The sequence below is a fragment of the Lampetra fluviatilis genome, chromosome 46, assembly GCF_964198595.1.
Source record: "Lampetra fluviatilis chromosome 46, kcLamFluv1.1, whole genome shotgun sequence".
NCBI lineage: Eukaryota > Metazoa > Chordata > Hyperoartia > Petromyzontiformes > Petromyzontidae > Lampetra > Lampetra fluviatilis.
Genome location: NC_136320.1, coordinates 5,346,016 through 5,365,048, shown reverse-complemented (window position 1 = coordinate 5,365,048; position 19,033 = coordinate 5,346,016). Strand labels below are relative to the sequence as shown.

The window sequence follows — 19,033 nt, the reverse complement described above, 5'->3', positions numbered from 1 at the left end:
TGGTTTTACAAAGCGCAGAGAGCTGTACACATGGACATGCCCGGCAGGAGCGTTTGAAGATGCGTATGATATTTTGTGCGTGTTTAATTAAACAATGGGTGGAAATTGTAGGGCCTTGAGAGGGAACGAGCATTGGCGTTGTGGTGGAATGTGGATGAAGGCACTTGATAGAAGGCAGTGGGGCCGATGTATTGTGTATATGAAGGTTAAATATTTAGTTGCTTATCTATTTTGTTCCTTATAAGCTCCACAACGCCGCTAATGTTTACGGTGTATGCTTTACAGTGAGGCAGACATGGGCACAAAACTTGGAGGAGGCCTTGGGCTTCGACTGAACAGAAAGGAAAACCTCCTTAGCCGTGGGAGCAGCGACTGAAAAAGTTTTGACTGAAAAGGCTCACGAAGGACTTCGTATAAATGTGTTTTTTACATTTTCCTTTCACTCGTATTTAAATAAATTTACTGTGCATTAAAAAAACCAATTGGATTACACCAGCAAATATGTCACATCAACGCAAATTCAATGGAACAAGATAAATGTAAATGCATATCCTCATCAACAATGACGAATCATAGACAGTGATGAAAGTCCTATTTAACACTGTGCTATTTAATTAACACATTTTTTATTGTGTCATTTTGCTCGTCTTCCGGTAGTTTTTACGTGCAACTGAACCTGTGAAAATCCAGTGCAGAGAACGATGCGCTATGAAGAAGAGACATTGTGCTAAAAGCGTCCCTGATGACGTGGGACACGGTGTTATTTGGCGGAGGTGTCATGGCGTTGTCAGTAAAGCAAACCAGGCGGACGAGCACAGGAACGTGTGCCTTGATAATTGTGTTGTGTGCACACCCTCGACGAACTTAAGGAGTTTATAGACTCTGGAGTATTATTAATTAACCCAAATTGTTCACCAAGGATTTAATTTTGGCCCAACGACTCTTTTTATCGTTTATAAACTTATATACAAAGGTGTACGATTATGCGAGTGAAATTATCCTGTTTGATGAGCAGCAACAACAAAAACAGCCTTCGACCTTAATGTACGCATGTACGTTGAACTTCTTTCGCACTGCACGTGGTCAACCGTGCTAAACGAAGTAGGCAGTGAATCGATTCCATCTCAGCAGTCGGTGTTTTGTAGGCAAGGCGATGTCCACAGGAAGATTAAATTGTCTTCACTTGGAAAAGTGATGTTTCGGTGTGGAGAAAGTAATATGTGTGCGGCTTTAAATGTTCACCATGATTGATTCATGCGCAACCGGAAATATAGTTACGGCTTCACGGACACTCCCAAGCAGTGTGAGGTGTTATATTTGCCTAAAACATGATTTTGTTGGACCAGCAATGCGGAGTTTGCCGGTTCGACTTACTGGAGCAGTAGTAAACATATCGGGCAAGTTTCTTAAATCACATTGGAACTGAATTGTGGGTAAATCCCACCTCTAAAATGTCAGACCAGCGTGGAAGAGAAAGGAAAGTAACCTTTTTGTTGTTGTTGTTGGGAGGACATTTTTGTTGTTGTTGTTGGGAGGACATTTTTGTTGTTGTTGTTGGGAGGACATTTTTGTTGTTGTTGTTGGGACGACATTTTTGTTGTTGTTGTTGGGACGACATTCTTGTTGTTGTTGTTGTGGGGAGGACATTCTTGTTGTTGTTGTTGATTGTTGGGAGGACATTCTTGTTGTTGTTGTTGATTGTTGGGAGGACATTCTTGTTGTTGTTGGGAGTTCTTGTCGTTGTTGTTGTTGTTGTTGTGGGGAGGATATTCTTGTTGTTGTTGTTGTTGATTGTTGGGAGGACATTCTTCTTGTTGTTGTTGTGGGGAGGACATTCTTGTTGTTGTTGTTGGGAGGACATTCTTGTTGTTGTTGGGAGGACATTCTTGTTGTTGTTGGGAGGACATTCTTCTTGTTGTTGTTGTTGTTGGGAGGACATTCTTGTTGTTGATTGTTGGGAGGACATTTTTGTTGTTTTTGTGGGGAGGACGTTGTTGTTGTTGTGTGGACATTCTTGTTGTTGTTGTAGATTGTTGGGAGGACATTCTTGTTGTTGTTGTTGATTGTTGGGAGGACATTCTTGTTGTTGATTGTTGGGAGGACATTTTTGTTGTTTTTGTGGGGAGGACGTTGTTGTTGTTGTGTGGACATTCTTGTTGTTGTTGTAGATTGTTGGGAGGACATTCTTGTTGTTGTTGTTGATTGTTGGGAGGACATTCTTGTTGTTGATTGTTGGGAGGACATTTTTGTTGTTTTTGTGGGGAGGACGTTGTTGTTGTTGTGTGGACATTCTTGTTGTTGTTGTAGATTGTTGGGAGGACATTCTTGTTGTTGTTGTTGATTGTTGGGAGGACATTCTTGTTGTTGATTGTTGGGAGGACATTTTTGTTGTTTTTGTGGGGAGGACGTTGTTGTTGTTGTGTGGACATTCTTGTTGTTGTTGTAGATTGTTGGGAGGACATTCTTGTTGTTGTTGGGAGTTCTTGTTGTTGTTGTTGTTGTGGGGAGGACATTCTTGTTGTTGTTGTTGATTGTTGGGAGGACATTTTTGTTGTTGTTGTTGGGAGGACATTCTTGTTGTTGTTGTTTGGAGGACATTCTTGTTGTTCTTGTGGGGACATTCTTGTTGTTGTTGTTGATTGTTGGGAGGACATTCTTGTTGTTGTTGTTTGGAGGACATTCTTGTTGTTCTTGTGGGGACATTCTTGTTGTTGTTGTTGATTGTTGGCAGGACATTCTTGTTGTTGTTGTTGATTGTTGGGAGGACATTCTTGTTGTTGTTGTTGATTGTTGGGAGGACATTCTTGTTGTTGTTGTTGGGAGGACATTCTTGTTGTTGTTGTTGATTGTTGGGAGGACATTCTTGTTGTTGTTGTTGGGAGGACATTCTTGTTGTTGTTGTTGTTGATTGTTGGGAGGACATTCTTGTTGTTGTTGGGAGGACATTCTTGTTGTTGTTGTTGTTAATTGTTGGGAGGACATTCTTTTTGTTGTTGTTGGGAGGACATTCTTGTTGTTGTTGTTGATTGTTGGGAGGACATTCTTGTTGTTGTTGGGAGGACATTTTTGTTGTTGGTGTTGGGAGGACATTCTTGTTGTTGTTGTTGGGAGGACATTCTTGTTGTTGTTGTTGGGAGGACATTCTTGTTGTTGTTGATTGTTGGGAGGACATTCTTGTTGTTGTTGTTGGGAGGACATTCTTGTTGTTGTTGTTAATTGTTGGGAGGACGTTCTTGTTGTTGTTGGGAGGACATTCTTGTTGTTGTTGTTAATTGTTGGGAGGACATTCTTGTTGTTGTTGGGAGGACATTCTTGTTGTTGTTGTTGATTGTTGGGAGGACATTTTTGTTGTTGTTGTTTGGAGGACATTCTTGTTGTTCTTGTGGGGACATTCTTGTTGTTGTTGTTGTTGATTGTTGGGAGGACATTCTTGTTGTTGTTGTTGTTGATTGTTGGGAGGACATTCTTGTTGTTGTTGTTGTTGGGAGGACATTCTTGTTGTTGTTGTTGATTGTTGGGAGGACATTCTTGTTGTTGTTGTTGTTGTTGGGAGGACATTCTTGTTGTTGTTGTTAATTGTTGGGAGGACATTCTTGTTGTTGTTGTTGATTGTTGGGAGGACATTTTTGTTGTTGTTGTTGGGAGGACATTCTTGTTGTTGTTGTTTGGAGGACATTCTTGTTGTTCTTGTGGGGACATTCTTGTTGTTGTTGTTGATTGTTGGGAGGACATTCTTGTTGTTGTTGTTGATTGTTGGGAGGACATTCTTGTTGTTGTTGTTGTTGCTGTTGGGAGTTCTTGTTGTTGTTGTGGGGAGGACATTCTTGTTGTTGTTGTTGTTGATTGTTGGGAGGACATTCTTGTTGTTGTTGTTGATTGTTGGGAGGACATTCTTGTTGTTGTTGTTGATTGTTGGGAGGACATTCTTGTTGTTGTTGTTGGGAGGACATTCTTATTCTTGTTGTTGGGAAGACATTCTTGTTGTTGTTTTTGGGAGGATATTCTTGATCTCCCTCAACTGAGGGCCCTTTGGCCACCATTGGCGTGAGCAGGCAAACTGCGCGGGGCTTTTAACTTCAAACAACTGGAACTCGTAGCTCACAAAGTCGACCTAGGGTGGCATGCAGCTTTGAACACAGACTGGCACTGTGAGCTACCGTGCTGCCCAGCCAGGGGGGGGGGGAATTTAATTTCACAAAGGGAAAAAAAGACCTCAATAGAATACACATTTCACGGTGGGCGCTGTAGTTAATTATTGAAGCGCTGTGGTCACAGTCGCTGAGATTTGTGACAACTGCCCGCGAGCTGACGGGCACTGCCAAGCTCGAGTCTCTTCGCGAGGACGAGTAATGCGACTGCTGCTGCTGCTGCGGCGGAATTCCCCGCAGTGCCCTCCTTGCACCGCGGGTCTCATTAGGAGGCAATTTGCATGCCGAACCAAAATTGATGGCAGTAAATTCCGCCGGCGCTAACTGTAACGTGAACTGCAAGCTGGCGCGCTCGCACGCCTCGCTCCGCGTGTACGACAGGAGCGGGGCCCGAGAAGCCTTTCTTCTCCCGCTTTCTCTTTTGCGCGGCAAAAAAAAAAGCAACTCAATAAAAACAAACTCTTAAAATCATTTCCAATATGTCGGCGCGCAGGATACGTCCTCACGAAACGAAAAACGACGCCGCTCGAACCGAAGCAGGATGCGTTCGACCGTCGGCCGCAGACGCGCAAATCGCCAACAACGGAGGAGTTCGAATCGTCGTGGCAGCGATGAACCTCCGCTTGTCCGCCAGTGTTGGCGAACCAGTCGTTGACTGTCCCCGCGTATCACTATGCTTTCTTTGTTCAATAATCAATTGCATAAATGTTTCCTTCGCAGTTTTATTTTCCCCCCGATGTGTTAATTCCATCAGTTGTGTTCACAGCCAGCCGCCAGCTGTGCCTGGTAATGGCTGTTGTTGAATGCCCACTGTGGGCACTTCACACCTCTCTCTCTCTGTGACGCACGCACATTATTAATCGATTCTCTTCGTGGAAAAAAAAGTGCCTTTCTGGATGCTCGTTAAGGGCTGCAAATTGGTGCCGAGTTGGCGCATCACGTCACGAGGTTCAACAACGGAACTTGGAACGTCCGGCTTGTGGCACGATGCACACGCGTTGGGGTGGAAGCGTCTTTCTAAGAAAAGCGTGGAAGCCAAAATGTTCAGTTTTCTCCCTTTGCACTGAAAATAAAATCATCGCACCGCATGCCAAGAAACTCACACTGTAGGTCTATAAGATAAAGCAAACCCCCACGATTCATATAATCTATACGGTCGGTCGACGGAGTTTGGAAAAGATACACAACTTAGCCATGTTAACCATGCGATCGGTCAATCAAATTGTGACGATCCAAAGCTGGAGGGGAACGTTCGTTGTAACATCAATTCTAATCGGTAAAGATAAAGGCACAGTCCTGCGACTGCTTGCTCACGCCACTGCCGTCAGCAGGAGCTTCAGAGAGCACCTCGAGAGGGAACTGTATATGGGCTACTCTTCCACACTTGGTCTGACTTGGACTAGGTGGGAGTACCCACACTTCACCCTGCCGATCGACCAAGTGAGGTGGGCAGGTGCGGCGAGGGGGAGTGGTGTACCGCCACGGCACGGCAGCAAAATCACGAACTCGTCTATCACAATGTAGCGTGACCAGTCACATTGACCAGGGTGAGATCATCCCCCTCCACCGTCTGCCATTTAGTAGCAACTCTGTGCACATGTACAGCCCTTTTGGCAATCCACTGCTGGATGAGTGCCTCCCCACGCCCCCTGTAAGTCGTGGTGGTTATCTGAACATACTTCACGAGGCCGGTCAGTTGTGGGATTAGTGATGGCAGAGAGTGCAGTCGTAGATATATAGAAATGTAACACAGCAATCCATTCTGCTGCGATGCCCTCTGCTCCTCAGCTTGTTGCACAGAAGGCCTGCGACTCCTGCTTTATGCGATAACAGTTGCCCATCCAAGCACTTTCCAGGCTCAAACCTGCTTAGCTTCTGAGATTGGCCACATTCTTGGTGCTTTAGTCACAGGTAGCAACAGCGTGCAGTGAGTGTTAAAAAAAAAGTAAGACTCTCACAAAATCAAGAATGAAGATTCAAACATCTGTGTGTTGTGTGTACAGACAAAGGTGGCGGTGAGGATGACTAAATAATTGCAAGCATGTTTTTGTTTGATGAGCACATCAACATTAAAATGAAACAACAACAACAGCTTCAAATAATGATCCGACCGAGTTTGATACACAACACGTGCACAAGTGAGATGCAATGTTGTATAACACATCTGGGTCAAAGCTACCCCCAAGGCACGACCGGGCAAAGTTGACGGAGTTCCATCAATATGATGCCACGGAGGCCGCTCACCGACAAATGCATTTCTTGGGCATTACTGGTGACACGACGACGTTGGCATACTTACCCGAGGCGGCGAGACGACACGAAGGCAGTGGGAGGACACACGCACGGCGGACGCCGGTTGAACACGGAGCGTGTGGCTCTTCCGCAACCGTTGCTCATGCGGCTTTTTCCCCCCAAGGCTACGGTGTCAGTCGATCAGATGCAGTCATAATTTGGGCGGCGGATGCTGCATTCATGTCTCACACTGGTTGATAAGTGACTGTCACTCGTGGCTCAGAACCCGAGCTCAGGGGTCCCTCCATCCTATCAGAGAGGGATCGCCAGCGGCTATGGACAAATGGGGACGTGAGCGCAAAAGCTGTGCGTAGGGATGGGGCTTTCGCTTTTGACTTTCCCCCCCCTCCCTCCCTCCCTCCCTCCCTCCCCGTGTCCTGCGCCACCCGTAGTGGCGGGCAACCCGGGACAACGCAGACTCGCACCGTTTTTAGCCAGAACATAGTCGTCATGTCACCTCACGGCAAGAAGAAGAAAATAAAGAATGAGAAGGGGGCTTGAGGATTTCCATCCGTCAATTGAATACAAGATTGTCGCGTTTGGTCACAGCCGATTCGGTAATGGCCTCTGCAGAGATTGAGGACGGCCCATTCGCACTTCAACGTGAATGCGTAACGTATATCTGGCTAAAAACCGCTCTTGGGGAATAACGTCACACCGAGGCGAGCGGAGTGGCAGCAAGTCACAGTGGACACGAAGCGTGGGGAGGGGACTGGGCACTGCATGCAACAAGCACACTGACCACCCACAACAACCACGACGACGACGACAGACTCCCTTACTTGACAAACTCTTTGCTTTCCTGATAGCTGCTCGAACAAGCGGAACAAAAACGGATGGGAAGAGAATACACATTATAGACATGCACACAGCCAAACATCAGTTACACACTCACGACCGCGCAGTCTAGCTTAATACAGTCTTCACTCTGACATAATTTATTACATGTTTTTTCCCCGTCGGCTGAGCACTACAAAATACGCGAGCCGTTAAATGGAATGTTCCACGGGAATTTGTGCGATGAAGTAAAAAAAAGGTCTTTATCATAAACGTTAATTTCAAACAAAAAAAATAACAGCGGCCCGTCAATTTTAAGTCCTTCACGAACCGTGGGCGAGCATTTTAAATTGAAGGTTGTACGGAATTAAACAATGACTTTGTCTATGTAGCGATTGATCTTGGATTGGCATCCAAGGACAAATCACCGAGCAAAGGCGAAGTTTCACGCAAGTGAGAAACAAACACAAGTCAGACCAAAGGGCCGTCGTGCTTGTAAACTTGTAAACACGTGCCCACTGTAATTATTTTCCTCGCGTCTTCACGCCTCAAGTTTTCTAAACGTGCACTCCTGCGAATGCGCAGGGAAAACAAATCAACAATCACGAGGTAGCAATCGGATGCACTCACTGCTAGAAACTGCTGAGACGAACATTTGTGTAATGCACGTCTGCCCATTGCCTGATCTCGCAGTGTTTTTTTTTACCCGGTTGACATTATCATTATATAGACATGCCACCCTCCAAAGGGCATCCTGACAAATGACAGCCATGGGAAGTGAACGGAGTTTCTCTCGAGTTGAATGCGTCCGTTATTTGTGGATCGCAGGATTGGTAAGGCTCCTTTGACAAGCCACGGCCAAGCGTCTCCGTACGAGTACTTTGAAAGGCATGGATTGCTACAAAAGCAAAAATGCTGCACCTGAAATAATAAATGAATGATTGGGACACACCTTGGCATCAAGAGTTTGAAAAAATATTACACAAATAGAGGACTCTACTGGTAGTGGGAACTTTTTAACAAATGTAATATGTGCAGCAGGCTCATACGTTTGGTGACAGTCCTTCTTCAGAGCAGAGGGATGGGGCTATAAATGTATGCTCTGCAAAAGGATGATGGGACAAAATGTTTGCCTAGGATATGATTTATTTGAACAACGTTGTTCATGAGTTACGTGGCGAAGGTTTTGTTGTTGTTGTTGATTGCAATAATGGATCAAATAAAATTAAATTACAAAGGAATGTAATACATCTGTTGTCTTTTAAGATGTCAGGATGTTAAGGTAAATAAATACACAACTATTCCGTTTCAAAGTTCAATTTTCAGAAAGTATTTTTTTAAAGTTATCTATGTGCTAATACTCGTAGGAGACATTCAACAATAGAGTATCTATTAAAACCTTCAATCAAATATTCGGGGGAATAGGACCTACCGGGGCTGTATGTCAAATAAAACAGCTGCTGTGAAATGAAATAAAAATAATATTTTAAGCAAGGGCGAAGTTCGTGGAGTATAAATCAGTGATTAGCGCCTAAAGTGGGCCCCAGAGCAAACCTAATAATCATATCCAATAAACAAAAAATTAAAAAAATATCCCATTAACAACATTTCCGCATGCAACCAAACTGTTCCGTGCATTTGAGCAGACGCCCCCCGCCCCTCAACGGGAATGAGAGGTAAGCTGGGGGCTGACAGGCAGGGCACCACAGTAACACGGGGGAAGAAGCTTACCCTGGCAAATCCGTGTTATAGAATCCATCACAGACAGGGTGACTGGAGGCACAGCGAGTGACACAGACACAGCTTCAGGTTAGCCGGGCCAGAAGGTCACATGCCAGACATCAGAATGACCGGGAGCGTTATGTATGCGTGACGGCGGCAAACACAGAAGACGCGGCGCCATGGAAATCGCACGTTCCGTAAAAAACGTTTTCCGCAATCCTATTCCATTTCCCCCTCCTTTTTGCGGTGCGCTCCGCGTGCCACGCGTCACGCCGGTGCGTGGTACCGCGCGCCGCGCAAGCTGGAGACAGTGGTCACGAAGGTGCGTTTCGAACGAGTACACGACACTCGGGAAAATCGAGACAAGGTCGTCAAAATGCCGGAGCAATCGCCTGAGGATACACGGGGCAGGTTGAAGAGAGACCACCGGTGATTCAAATGCACATCTGCTGATGAGACCCAGAAGTTCGAATCAGGTCCAGAGGCTGCACACTTAAACACACGCTGCATGATGACATTGCTCGGGAAGCCAGTAGTCCAACGGACTAAGAACTATTTTATTTATTGATATGTGGAGACACATAATTGAATTCTATTAATATATGGAATTATTATTCTCACGTTATTTTTTCTTTGAATGTAATTTTCAAAGCATTTTTTTTATAACAATATAATGCAGTACCACTGCATTTACAAACCTCAACAATAGCCTTATCAGGCTCAGCGAATGGGGCTTGTGGTTGTAGACATTAAAGCACACATTGCAAGGGCTTGTATCTTCACACATCCCATACATTTGTTTTCACACATTTTTTATGAGGTGGTGGTGTTTTTGTAATGAATTTGACATTTAGGGAGGCAGACCACGATCATGTTGTATACATGTCAGAATTCTATATGGAGTATGTGACGCTGGATACAACTGTGATATAATTTAGTTTTACAAAGGGTCAATCTACGTAGACACCTCTAGAACGTAAGATTCATTATAGAGCAGTAAACAAATGTGATGCTGAATAATGTGGAGATAAAATGAAGATTCCACAATATAAATACAGCCTATGATATACTGCATAAATAAGAGCATACAGATAAGTAACAACATGAGCCACAACCAATAAGAAACGTGGTCTATCTTAAAACTGTATAATATAAAGTGTGCAGGAGCCCTCTCTAAATCCAATGCTAGGTGAAGGCCTCCCCCCATGCCATAGAGGTCACCGGCTGATTTTTGACCTCACCTCACCGTGCTGGTCAGTGCAGCTTTGTGAAGGGCTCGGGGGGGGGGGGGGCGCCCAGGAGGGGTGAGGCTTTCCACTGCTGTCCGCCGTGGTCGGGAATCAACCTGAGTTGCACGGCTTCACGGCCCAGAGCGCAAACCACTGTGCCACCGCTCATCACGCGTCTACCTTTATGCTTAGCGTCAATTAAAAACATACATAAGAGGTTCCTTTTCCCCTCCAAAGTTTGCTCTCTTTGCAATCAAAAGGAGTTATCTCAGAGTAAAAAAAAACATGACTGGCGCAATTCACGCCTGGGCATCATCAGCCCACTCCCTCGGGCGCCGAAGCAGCAGCAGCAGCAGCAGCAGAAGGTGTGGGCCCCTATTAACATGTCTCATCGTTGCCCAGAATGCAGTATGGACAGACGCGGGATAGACTTTCGTGCTTTAATCGCACAGAGAAAATTCATTTCAGGATTGTTGCACCTAGCACAGACGGCTCCGCTCACAAGTGGAAGGTCGTGAACTCGAGTTCTGTTCCCGGATCGACTTGGCCCATCGTCTCTCCACGGTCGGTAAAAACGACCGTGGAAGAACACCTGTTGTCCTTCCCCTGCACCTCCCGAATGGCACGGTTGGCTATGTAGGTTGCGAAAGACGTTCAACATACATACATACGTAAGGTGAGACCAAATTTCTCAATTCCACCGGAGTATGCAAATGCTGGCACATATTGCTGTTGGGAGATTAACTGAAATATCAGTTCATCGTTTCATGGCCCACGATGCTCCATCACAACGCAAAATTAGTTTTTACACGATATTGCTTCTTGCACTCGACATGGCCAGAAGAGAGAGGAGTGCTCTTACCAATACAATCTGGCAACCTAGGTGCTTGCTCAACCAAATCCTGCAGGACATCCCAAGTCAAGAAGCAAGATCAACCAGAGGGACAAAACATGCGTCAGTTTTTTTACGTGCATTTAAGTACGTAGCCAACCGTGCTAATCGGAGGTGCGGGGAAGGACAACAAACTAAACACAAAAAGCAGTTCTAAAGAAATGAGTTTTCAATTTAGATTTAAAAGTGCATAGCTCCAGTGGCTTCCTAATATCGGAAGAAAGAGCGCGTCCCAGATGGCCGCAGAAGCGCATCGATGGCCAGCCAAAAGCCACTTCGAGGATGACCGGAGTTAGTGCGATGGTTTATGCTCCTGGACGAGATCGGCAAGGCATTGTAGTTCATTTGTGGCGAGCACTTTGCGTGTAATGAGTGCGATCTCATAATGTATTCGTTTGGCAAGCGGAGGGCCAGTGCAGCTCGGTGAGCACTGGACGGCACGGTCGGATCTTCGGAAGGATGTTTAATGGATTACCCAAATTAGTCTGCTCCAGCACGGCATGAGTGTGTTTTTTACTTGCGCCGTTTTTTTACACAAATAGACTCCACTTACGTGTGGTCCTACTCAGCTCTGAAATTACTCTGGCGGCGAGCGTGAAACCCTCGGAGTTAACATCGATCCCGAGCTCTCGTTCCCTTCCCACAGATCTCAGAATTTTTTTTCAGAATCTCTATTTATCCTGGTGAAATCCGAAAAGCTCTGAAGCTATTTTTCACAGATGTGCAGCAGTAGCTTCACTCTGCAGGACCTCACACCTCCATCTGCGCTACGCCTACCACAAACATCATCATATCCTTAGCCTAGCTGCCAACGAGACCATTGTTCATGATTCTGTGGCATCATTCTATTCTGTCAACTATTTTGGTTTTGTTACAATGTTAAGCACCTTGACTGAGATCACAACTCGACTACCGAACCTCAATCCTCTTCGGCCTCCCGACAATCCCTGATCTTCAGAGCCCAAATTATCCCAAATATCGATGCCGGACTGCTCACCCACAACCATAAATGTGGCCACGTCACCCCAATACTCCAGTACCTTCACCCGATACATTTCAATGTTGAAATCACAACCATCAAGATCCTTCATGGACTCGCCCCGGCTAAGCTGTGGACTCTGATCTCACTCTACTCCTCTTCACACGCTCTCTGTTCCTGCAACCAAGACCTCTGTCAAAGCACCCAGTCGATCTCTGCTTTCTGGAGGATGCTCATTCTTCTCCGCTACACTGTGGTCTGGAACTCCCCTCCCCAAGCCATCCTTGCTGTCAACCTCCTGCCCCTGTTCAAGTCCAGACTTCCCCCCCCTCCTCTGCCTGTGACTGACTCTTCCACTTTCTAAAACAAACACATATGGCTCCTTCATCGAGGTATGATCCTTCATTTTATATTATTAATATTCATGAATAAAGGATGAAATCTGTTTAGATATTGGACATAAACACACAGAGGCGTTAGGCACCCTGTGAGTGCCTCTGTTCGGGCCAACCAGGGTGGCACCCACATTGCTGATACTTCACTAACACTGCACGGTAGCAATTCACCCGTATCAGTCTCATGTTTGGAAAGGTAAGGCCCATCCACTGTGCTTTCAATTAAGTAAGCACAGTTTTTTCAGGTAAAATAAAGCTTGGAAAAACAAATCGACAGAGATAAATATATATGAAAATACATCCTTAAATACAATTTATTCCACTTAGGACCAGGGCAAATAATGACACCACCTTTTTTTACATAAATAAATAAAGGCAGTGGTTAATGAGAAAAGATAAAATTTTCTTTTTTTGCTTGCACAAATAGAATAATTTATCACACTCCGAGCTGGAAACAAGAGTACAGTTACACGGCTTAAAACGAATGATGTATTCCGATGGTTAGTGCCACATCGCCACCATTAGAATGCATACAAAAAACATAACGCGTTTAACGCTCCCCCTTTGCAGCAGTGATTCCCCAAAGGAATGCCCAGGCAAATGTGGGAATTGAACTGTGAACTCTGCACAAATGGGCCACGCTGTGAACAGCTAACCACGAGGATAACCAAATTAGCCATTTACGGGGCTGCACACTCACATCGCAAGAGCTCGCCAATCTCAGGGTAGCGTTTCTCATTGTTGGCATCACGTTACGGGACGCAACTTTGTTTGCGTTCCGCAAATTACGGTTGTATAGAGATGACAATTGAGCGCGGGCACAGAGTTAGCTCCATGCCTCGCCGATGGTGAAACTGCGTTCAATGTACCTGGAGGGAAAAGGTTTATCAATCGGTGCAAGTAACCCGCCGTGATGTGGATAAGAAACATGGGAAGTGACGAAGAAAATGCAACAAAAGCTGAAAGGTGCGTGAAGAGGCATGAGTGGGGGGGGGGGGGGAGGTGCACTCTTGGAAGGACACCGAGAGCCAGGAGTAGGAGGAGCACGAGGCTCGGTGGAACAAACACAAATGATAGACGTCACATTGACCGTACGTGGGTTCGGGCGGAACACGATGCGAAGCCGAGAAGGTGGCGAATGGACGAGGCTGGTGATGAAATGGCACCCAGAGCGAGGAGGCCACGTGGGATGGGGCACAGGCTTCATCCAGCAGTGGATAGACCGTGGACGACGATGGAGGTGGGTGTCGCGCGTAGGGTGCGCTGTAGCGCCCCCCCCTCCCACCCTCCTGCCCACCGCCACCCTGCTATGGGCGTGGCCGTGGGCTCAATGTTCCCTCGTAAATTCGTGATACATTTTACTGACGGTGGCCACGGCAAAGGGTTTCACCGGATTGCTTCGAATGAGCCCGCAAGGTGGGCGGTTGAGATGGAACATCGGAGCTGGCAGTCCCATTTCCTGGCTCGCTGCGACGGAGGTCTTGCACGTGATCACCTTCACACGTGCGCGTGTTTTCCAGGCACAGAACAGGTACGCTCCACCGCAAGCCAAACGCTCGCCAATGGAATTGGCCAAACATGCCGTTGTAGGACCCTCCTCAGATTAAAATTTGTTGAGATTTGTTTTATTATTCTCAGAGCTTGAATTTGCCAAATCAAGCGACAGATCATTTTAAGCGGTGGGGAGTCATTGGCCCAAGTGGGTAATGCAGAGTGCGGCAGGAGGAGGGCATCGGCTGCTTACTCAGGTGGCTGTGCTGCCAAGGCAGGCGCAAGAACGGTTTCTAATGGTCACGGAATAGGAGACACGAGGCACCCCCATAAGATACACATCATCGGAATGGGAAAGCCTTCATCCGTACTGAAGGTGGATCAGGATCACAACGATTAAATAAAGGAGGTGAGAGCGACAGCGGGAAGAAGAGGTTTTGGAAAGCTGAACTTTACAATCCATAAAACAACATACCACGGTGTCTAAAGGAGGTGGCTTTTAATCGGTGAACGTCACCTGCCATGAAGCACGGACAGAGAGAAAATGTATTGAAAAATACACCAAGCAGCGTTGAGGGATGCATGCCGGGAATTAACAGCGAGGAGCAGAAAGACAAAGACGTGGACTGAAGAACAAATTACATGCGTCGCACGGCCTGTTAAGAAAAGGAAGTGGGGCTTGGGCAGGATGCGTCGCCAGAAGGGACGCGAATGGGGGGGGGGGGGGGCGTAACGGGCGAGACTGGTGACAGATTGGCAGCCAAAGGAACGGAACATGCCCACGGGGACCAACGCCACCGAGACGGAACGGATGAGATCATCTAATGCGCAGGAAGCGAGACGGACCGCGTGGCGTCGCGCGGGCCCGCAAGGGATGGTGGAAAGACATTGAAGGCCTTCATCCAGCAGTAGATAGATTTTTGCCGATGAGGTCGATGATAAGATGCTTGACAAAGAGCACTGTGAAATCAGATGAAATGCAACACACGCGCACGCTGCCAGGCAACACGACGCGAGCCCGGCAGCCTCTGTAAATACACACGCGGTCGGTTTGCACCGTTTGATAACCAGCTTGAGAAATGTCGCCCCGACTACCTGATGGAGTATTATAGCTGTGTGTCGTGACCCTGCTCACAAATCACTTACACACACACACACATATAGGACTTGGTTATGGGGAATCTTATAAACATGTGATTGCCTGCAGAGCGGTCGTACGCTCGACATTCATAAACAAACAACATTAATGTTTGTGTTGGGCACTCATTGACGTTGTATTTTAAAGTGATTTGTGTGGCCTGGTGGATATGTCACGTACATAAGATGGTGCTTCCCCGACGAGGTATTATTTTGATCGACGTGACAAAGGGTAGTCTACATTAAGGGCCATTGGCAATCCTTACAGCCAGGCTATTGGCATACATGTTAATATTAACATGAATATCTAGTTGAAACAGGAATGGCTCCCCATAAAATGCAGAGTTGTCTTATGCATAAACTGGACACGGCATTGCAATAATCTCTCGATTCATCCGCTGGAGGATTTACAGTTTACAGCCGTATCGTTTGGCACGAGCCGTCGTAGCCAATACTCTCTCTGGTGGAACTGATTTTACGGGCCTCTAGGCAGGTTTGCGAGTTGCGTTTGGCTCGGAGCACTCAACGACATAAGTCAGGCACATGGAGAAGACACACGCAACACATACAAAACCTGTATAGATATATTTTCTAATCATCATCAGCCACGGTCGGTCTCCCGCTGAATGAAGGGCCCCTCAATCCATCGCGACCTCCTCCTGTCCTGCGATGTATTTATCCACATAGCAGCTGCACGCAAACCGATTTCATTGCTCCATCTCCCCGGCGGGCAATCCTCCACGATGCCTTCCATTCCTTGGCTACGGTTTTATAGTGTGTATTCTTGCAATTGATTATGGAATAAGTAATAGTTTTCCAGAAGGTCAAGGAGCAGAAAATGAGACTGGTCTTCTAACGCAGGAAATAAAACACAAGCAGACGTGAGCGAGTTTGTCTTTTTTCAAAGCGTAGAAAACATATTTCATACCATTGCCATATTTGGCCTAGTAGTATGGTGATACAAACCAAACTTTAACAAAAAGCCCTCTTTAACTTTGCAGCACGTGTGATTAAAATGCACCGCATCTTCGACAGCAGAAGATAAATACATCTTGAATCAAAGTTTTCGTGACTGCAGGAATTCATATTTTTGGGGTTTTTCGTAAAAAGTCACGTAGATAGGTTCAAAGAAAATAACAAAAATCTACGACGTTTTGATCGCAACACAAGCGGTCGTCATCAGGTAGAGAAGAAAGAGGGGTTAGCCTCTAAAGGCAAACTGTTTATAAAGGTTTAAAATGGGCGTAGCCCAAGTGTCAGAATGGAGTGCACGGAGGAGCTTATGTTAATGGGTACAAACTGAGCAATCACTAGAAGGACGCTATCAACCATTTTAAGTCATAACTGGCTGTAATGTTGCCATTTCAGCACTGTCCATTGCTCACCAGTTTTTTTTTACCTTAACATAGCCTTCTCCGCCCTACATGTAGCAGCCCACCGTTTTTAATCCCTGACATTAACATAAGCTCCTCCGCCCATGCTGCCCCAGGGCCCTTGTGCCCCGTCCACTCCATTGTGACACTTGGGCTACACCCATTTTAAACCTTTATAAACAGTTTGCCTTTAGAGGCTAACCCCTCTTTCTTCTCCACCTGATAATGACCGCTTATGTTGCGATCGAAACGTCGTGGTTTTTTGTTATTTTCTTTGAACCTTTCTACGTGACTTTACCGAAAGACCCAAAAAATAGGATAACTAAAGTGCGGCTTCAGCGATGGGGATTTGCGCATCAATATTAAGAACCGCCATAAATGCGCAAAAAAATTTAACATGGAAACTCATGTAACAAAAAATTAACCGCCGCTAATCACGCAACACGCATTGGCCCAACTTCAAATGCTCATAAACAAATTTCCCTGTGTTCCATCTTCTCATCAAAAACCTATTTTTAAACACGCTCGTCGTGACTGATGCTGACGTGTTAGGTTTGTACGAATGTGTAGTAAACAGCCCTCAGCAATACACACTCCCCATGTGTTTCACTGCTGATGTTACACATAATGAGTGCCAAGATTCATACCGCTCTCCTCTTACACCCCTTCGAGAGATTCAATAAACCATCACAATTTGGGCTCCTCATTTTAGTCAGGAATTGAGCCTTTGTTTTTAATCTCGTTTCAAACATCTCGTTCAAATTGCTTCTCAGTTTATTTGTCTTTTGTTTGGTCTGTTCGATAAAACATAACTTTTCGTGTATTATTTGCATAAATTGTACCCACTTCCAAATCTTAAGTCACAATGCTTACATGCATCCCGTAAACGTGCCCTTATTCATCATAACAGTATGATGTCTTTGTTTTTGTTACATAACTCCGAATTCACCGTACAAGCGAATTTCTATGCTTACCCGTCCCAGCTCAGCCCTTCACGTCAGCAATTGCAAAGCGCTCCTCTTACTCGTTAGCCCGGCTCACCCTGGCAAAGGAGACTATGGCCTCAACACATTCTCAACTCGTGAAATAAAGTCCACAATTACCGGTGTTATTATCTGAATAAGGCACAATTTGATTGATATTCCGTATATATACTCTGTATGATGAGACACAAGGCAGGGGCCTGGTCTGGCTATCTGCTATCTTGCTGGATGTTAATCTCAGCCAGGGGGTGGGCCACCATGGCATGTGGGCAGGATATGGCCCACGACTTGGATTCATATGATGCACGGCCACACGATGCCTACCACACGTTGAATCGTCCCGCAAGTGACATTTATCCATCACTCCAGGCATCTTAGCCACAACTCATCGGGTACCAGAGAGGGAAATATTGTCGATCTAGCAACAATGCTGTGCTTCTAACATTAGCGCGCTCAGTCACTTATGTAGCACTCGAAAGGGCCTCTTACTGTGACACAAGTGGCCGAGGTCTGTGTGTGTGTGTAGCGTGTTTACGTGTGTCCTGACAAAACAAGAAAGTCCTAATCGACCCTCGTTACAGAAACGGTCCCCCAAGGCCCTTGCACGAGCAGTGGCTTGGCAAGGGCACGTGGGGGGGGGGGGGCTGCTGGTCGAGGGGGGTTGTCGCTGTCATGCCGCGTCACTCCGCGGCGAGTCTCTTTTGTTCTGCACGACGTCCGAACGCTTTCCGCTTCGCGCGCTACAAGCGAGTCGCCGTGCCCAGCAACACGCGGCACAACACGGAGGCACGTACTAGGGAACAGAGCGCGCGTTGTCGCGCCTTTGCAACAAGTTTCAAGTTGATTCTGTTTAACACCGGTGAGAACTCGACAGACCCAGGATGAGTCTGATTTACAAGGGTGACCTGGGCTATGAGTCTGCCAGTGGGAGGGGGGGGGGGGTGATGATCGCTGCTACACATGATCCCATTTGAGTGATTTGTTGCGCACATTTTCGAATGTGTCAGCCACAGAGTTGGAGGAGCGGAGGGTGGTCGTGTCTGGGGTCGGGTGCACGGACACTCACTTGATGTTCTCCAGGCGGTTGGTGTCGGGTTTCAGTGGAGCCGAGTGGCGGAGCATCTTGTACAGCGTTATAAGGAGGAAGATTAGGTTTACCTAGAATGAGCAGAGACAAAACAAAAGACAAAGATCCCTCGGTTGAGCCTCACAGAATGCAGGGGCAAGTGCCGTTAGCAAGCTCCTGTCGAGGGGGGCATGCAGCACAAACATCAGCCCACTTGCCCAGCGCTGATGTTTGCATACAGCATGACGCACTCATTTGAGGCTGAGTCTACTTAAGTGAAGCCCAGGACAGCACCACTTTCCACTGATGTTGTGTATTCCCAGCCATACAGTTAACAAGCAACAAAGATCCCCCGTGTAGCCTTAACAGACTTTTTGGAGCAAATGCTGTTAGCGAGCACCTATGAAGGACGGCACGGTACATGAGGGGCCGCGCCCGGCCGCCTTTGTCTCCCCCGTGGAATTGTTTACACAGCACCAGGTACTCATTTGAGGCTGAGTCGACCAAGGAGAGGAACAGGAGCGGTTCAGACAATCGTCACTGCTGTTG

The 19,033-nt window shown here is 46.5% G+C and overlaps 1 protein-coding gene across 21 annotated transcripts in view; it reads right to left on the bottom strand.

Moving 5' to 3' along the window:
* LOC144947689 (adhesion G protein-coupled receptor L2-like) overlaps nt 1–19,033 on the bottom strand; it is a 343,364-nt gene that overhangs the window by 28,502 nt on the left and 295,829 nt on the right. For 9 of the 21 annotated variants that reach the window (XM_078876983.1, XM_078876984.1, XM_078876969.1 and 6 more), the window contains 3 exons: nt 18,485–18,576; nt 8,949–8,990; nt 7,223–7,249 (listed from right to left, as the gene is read on the bottom strand). In XM_078876983.1, the coding sequence (XP_078733109.1) occupies nt 7,223–7,249; nt 8,949–8,990; nt 18,485–18,576 (161 nt within the window). The remainder of the gene's footprint in view (nt 1–7,222; nt 7,250–8,948; nt 8,991–18,484; nt 18,577–19,033) is intronic. The other 12 variants (XM_078876988.1, XM_078876975.1, XM_078876980.1 and 9 more) reach the window with 2 other exon arrangements.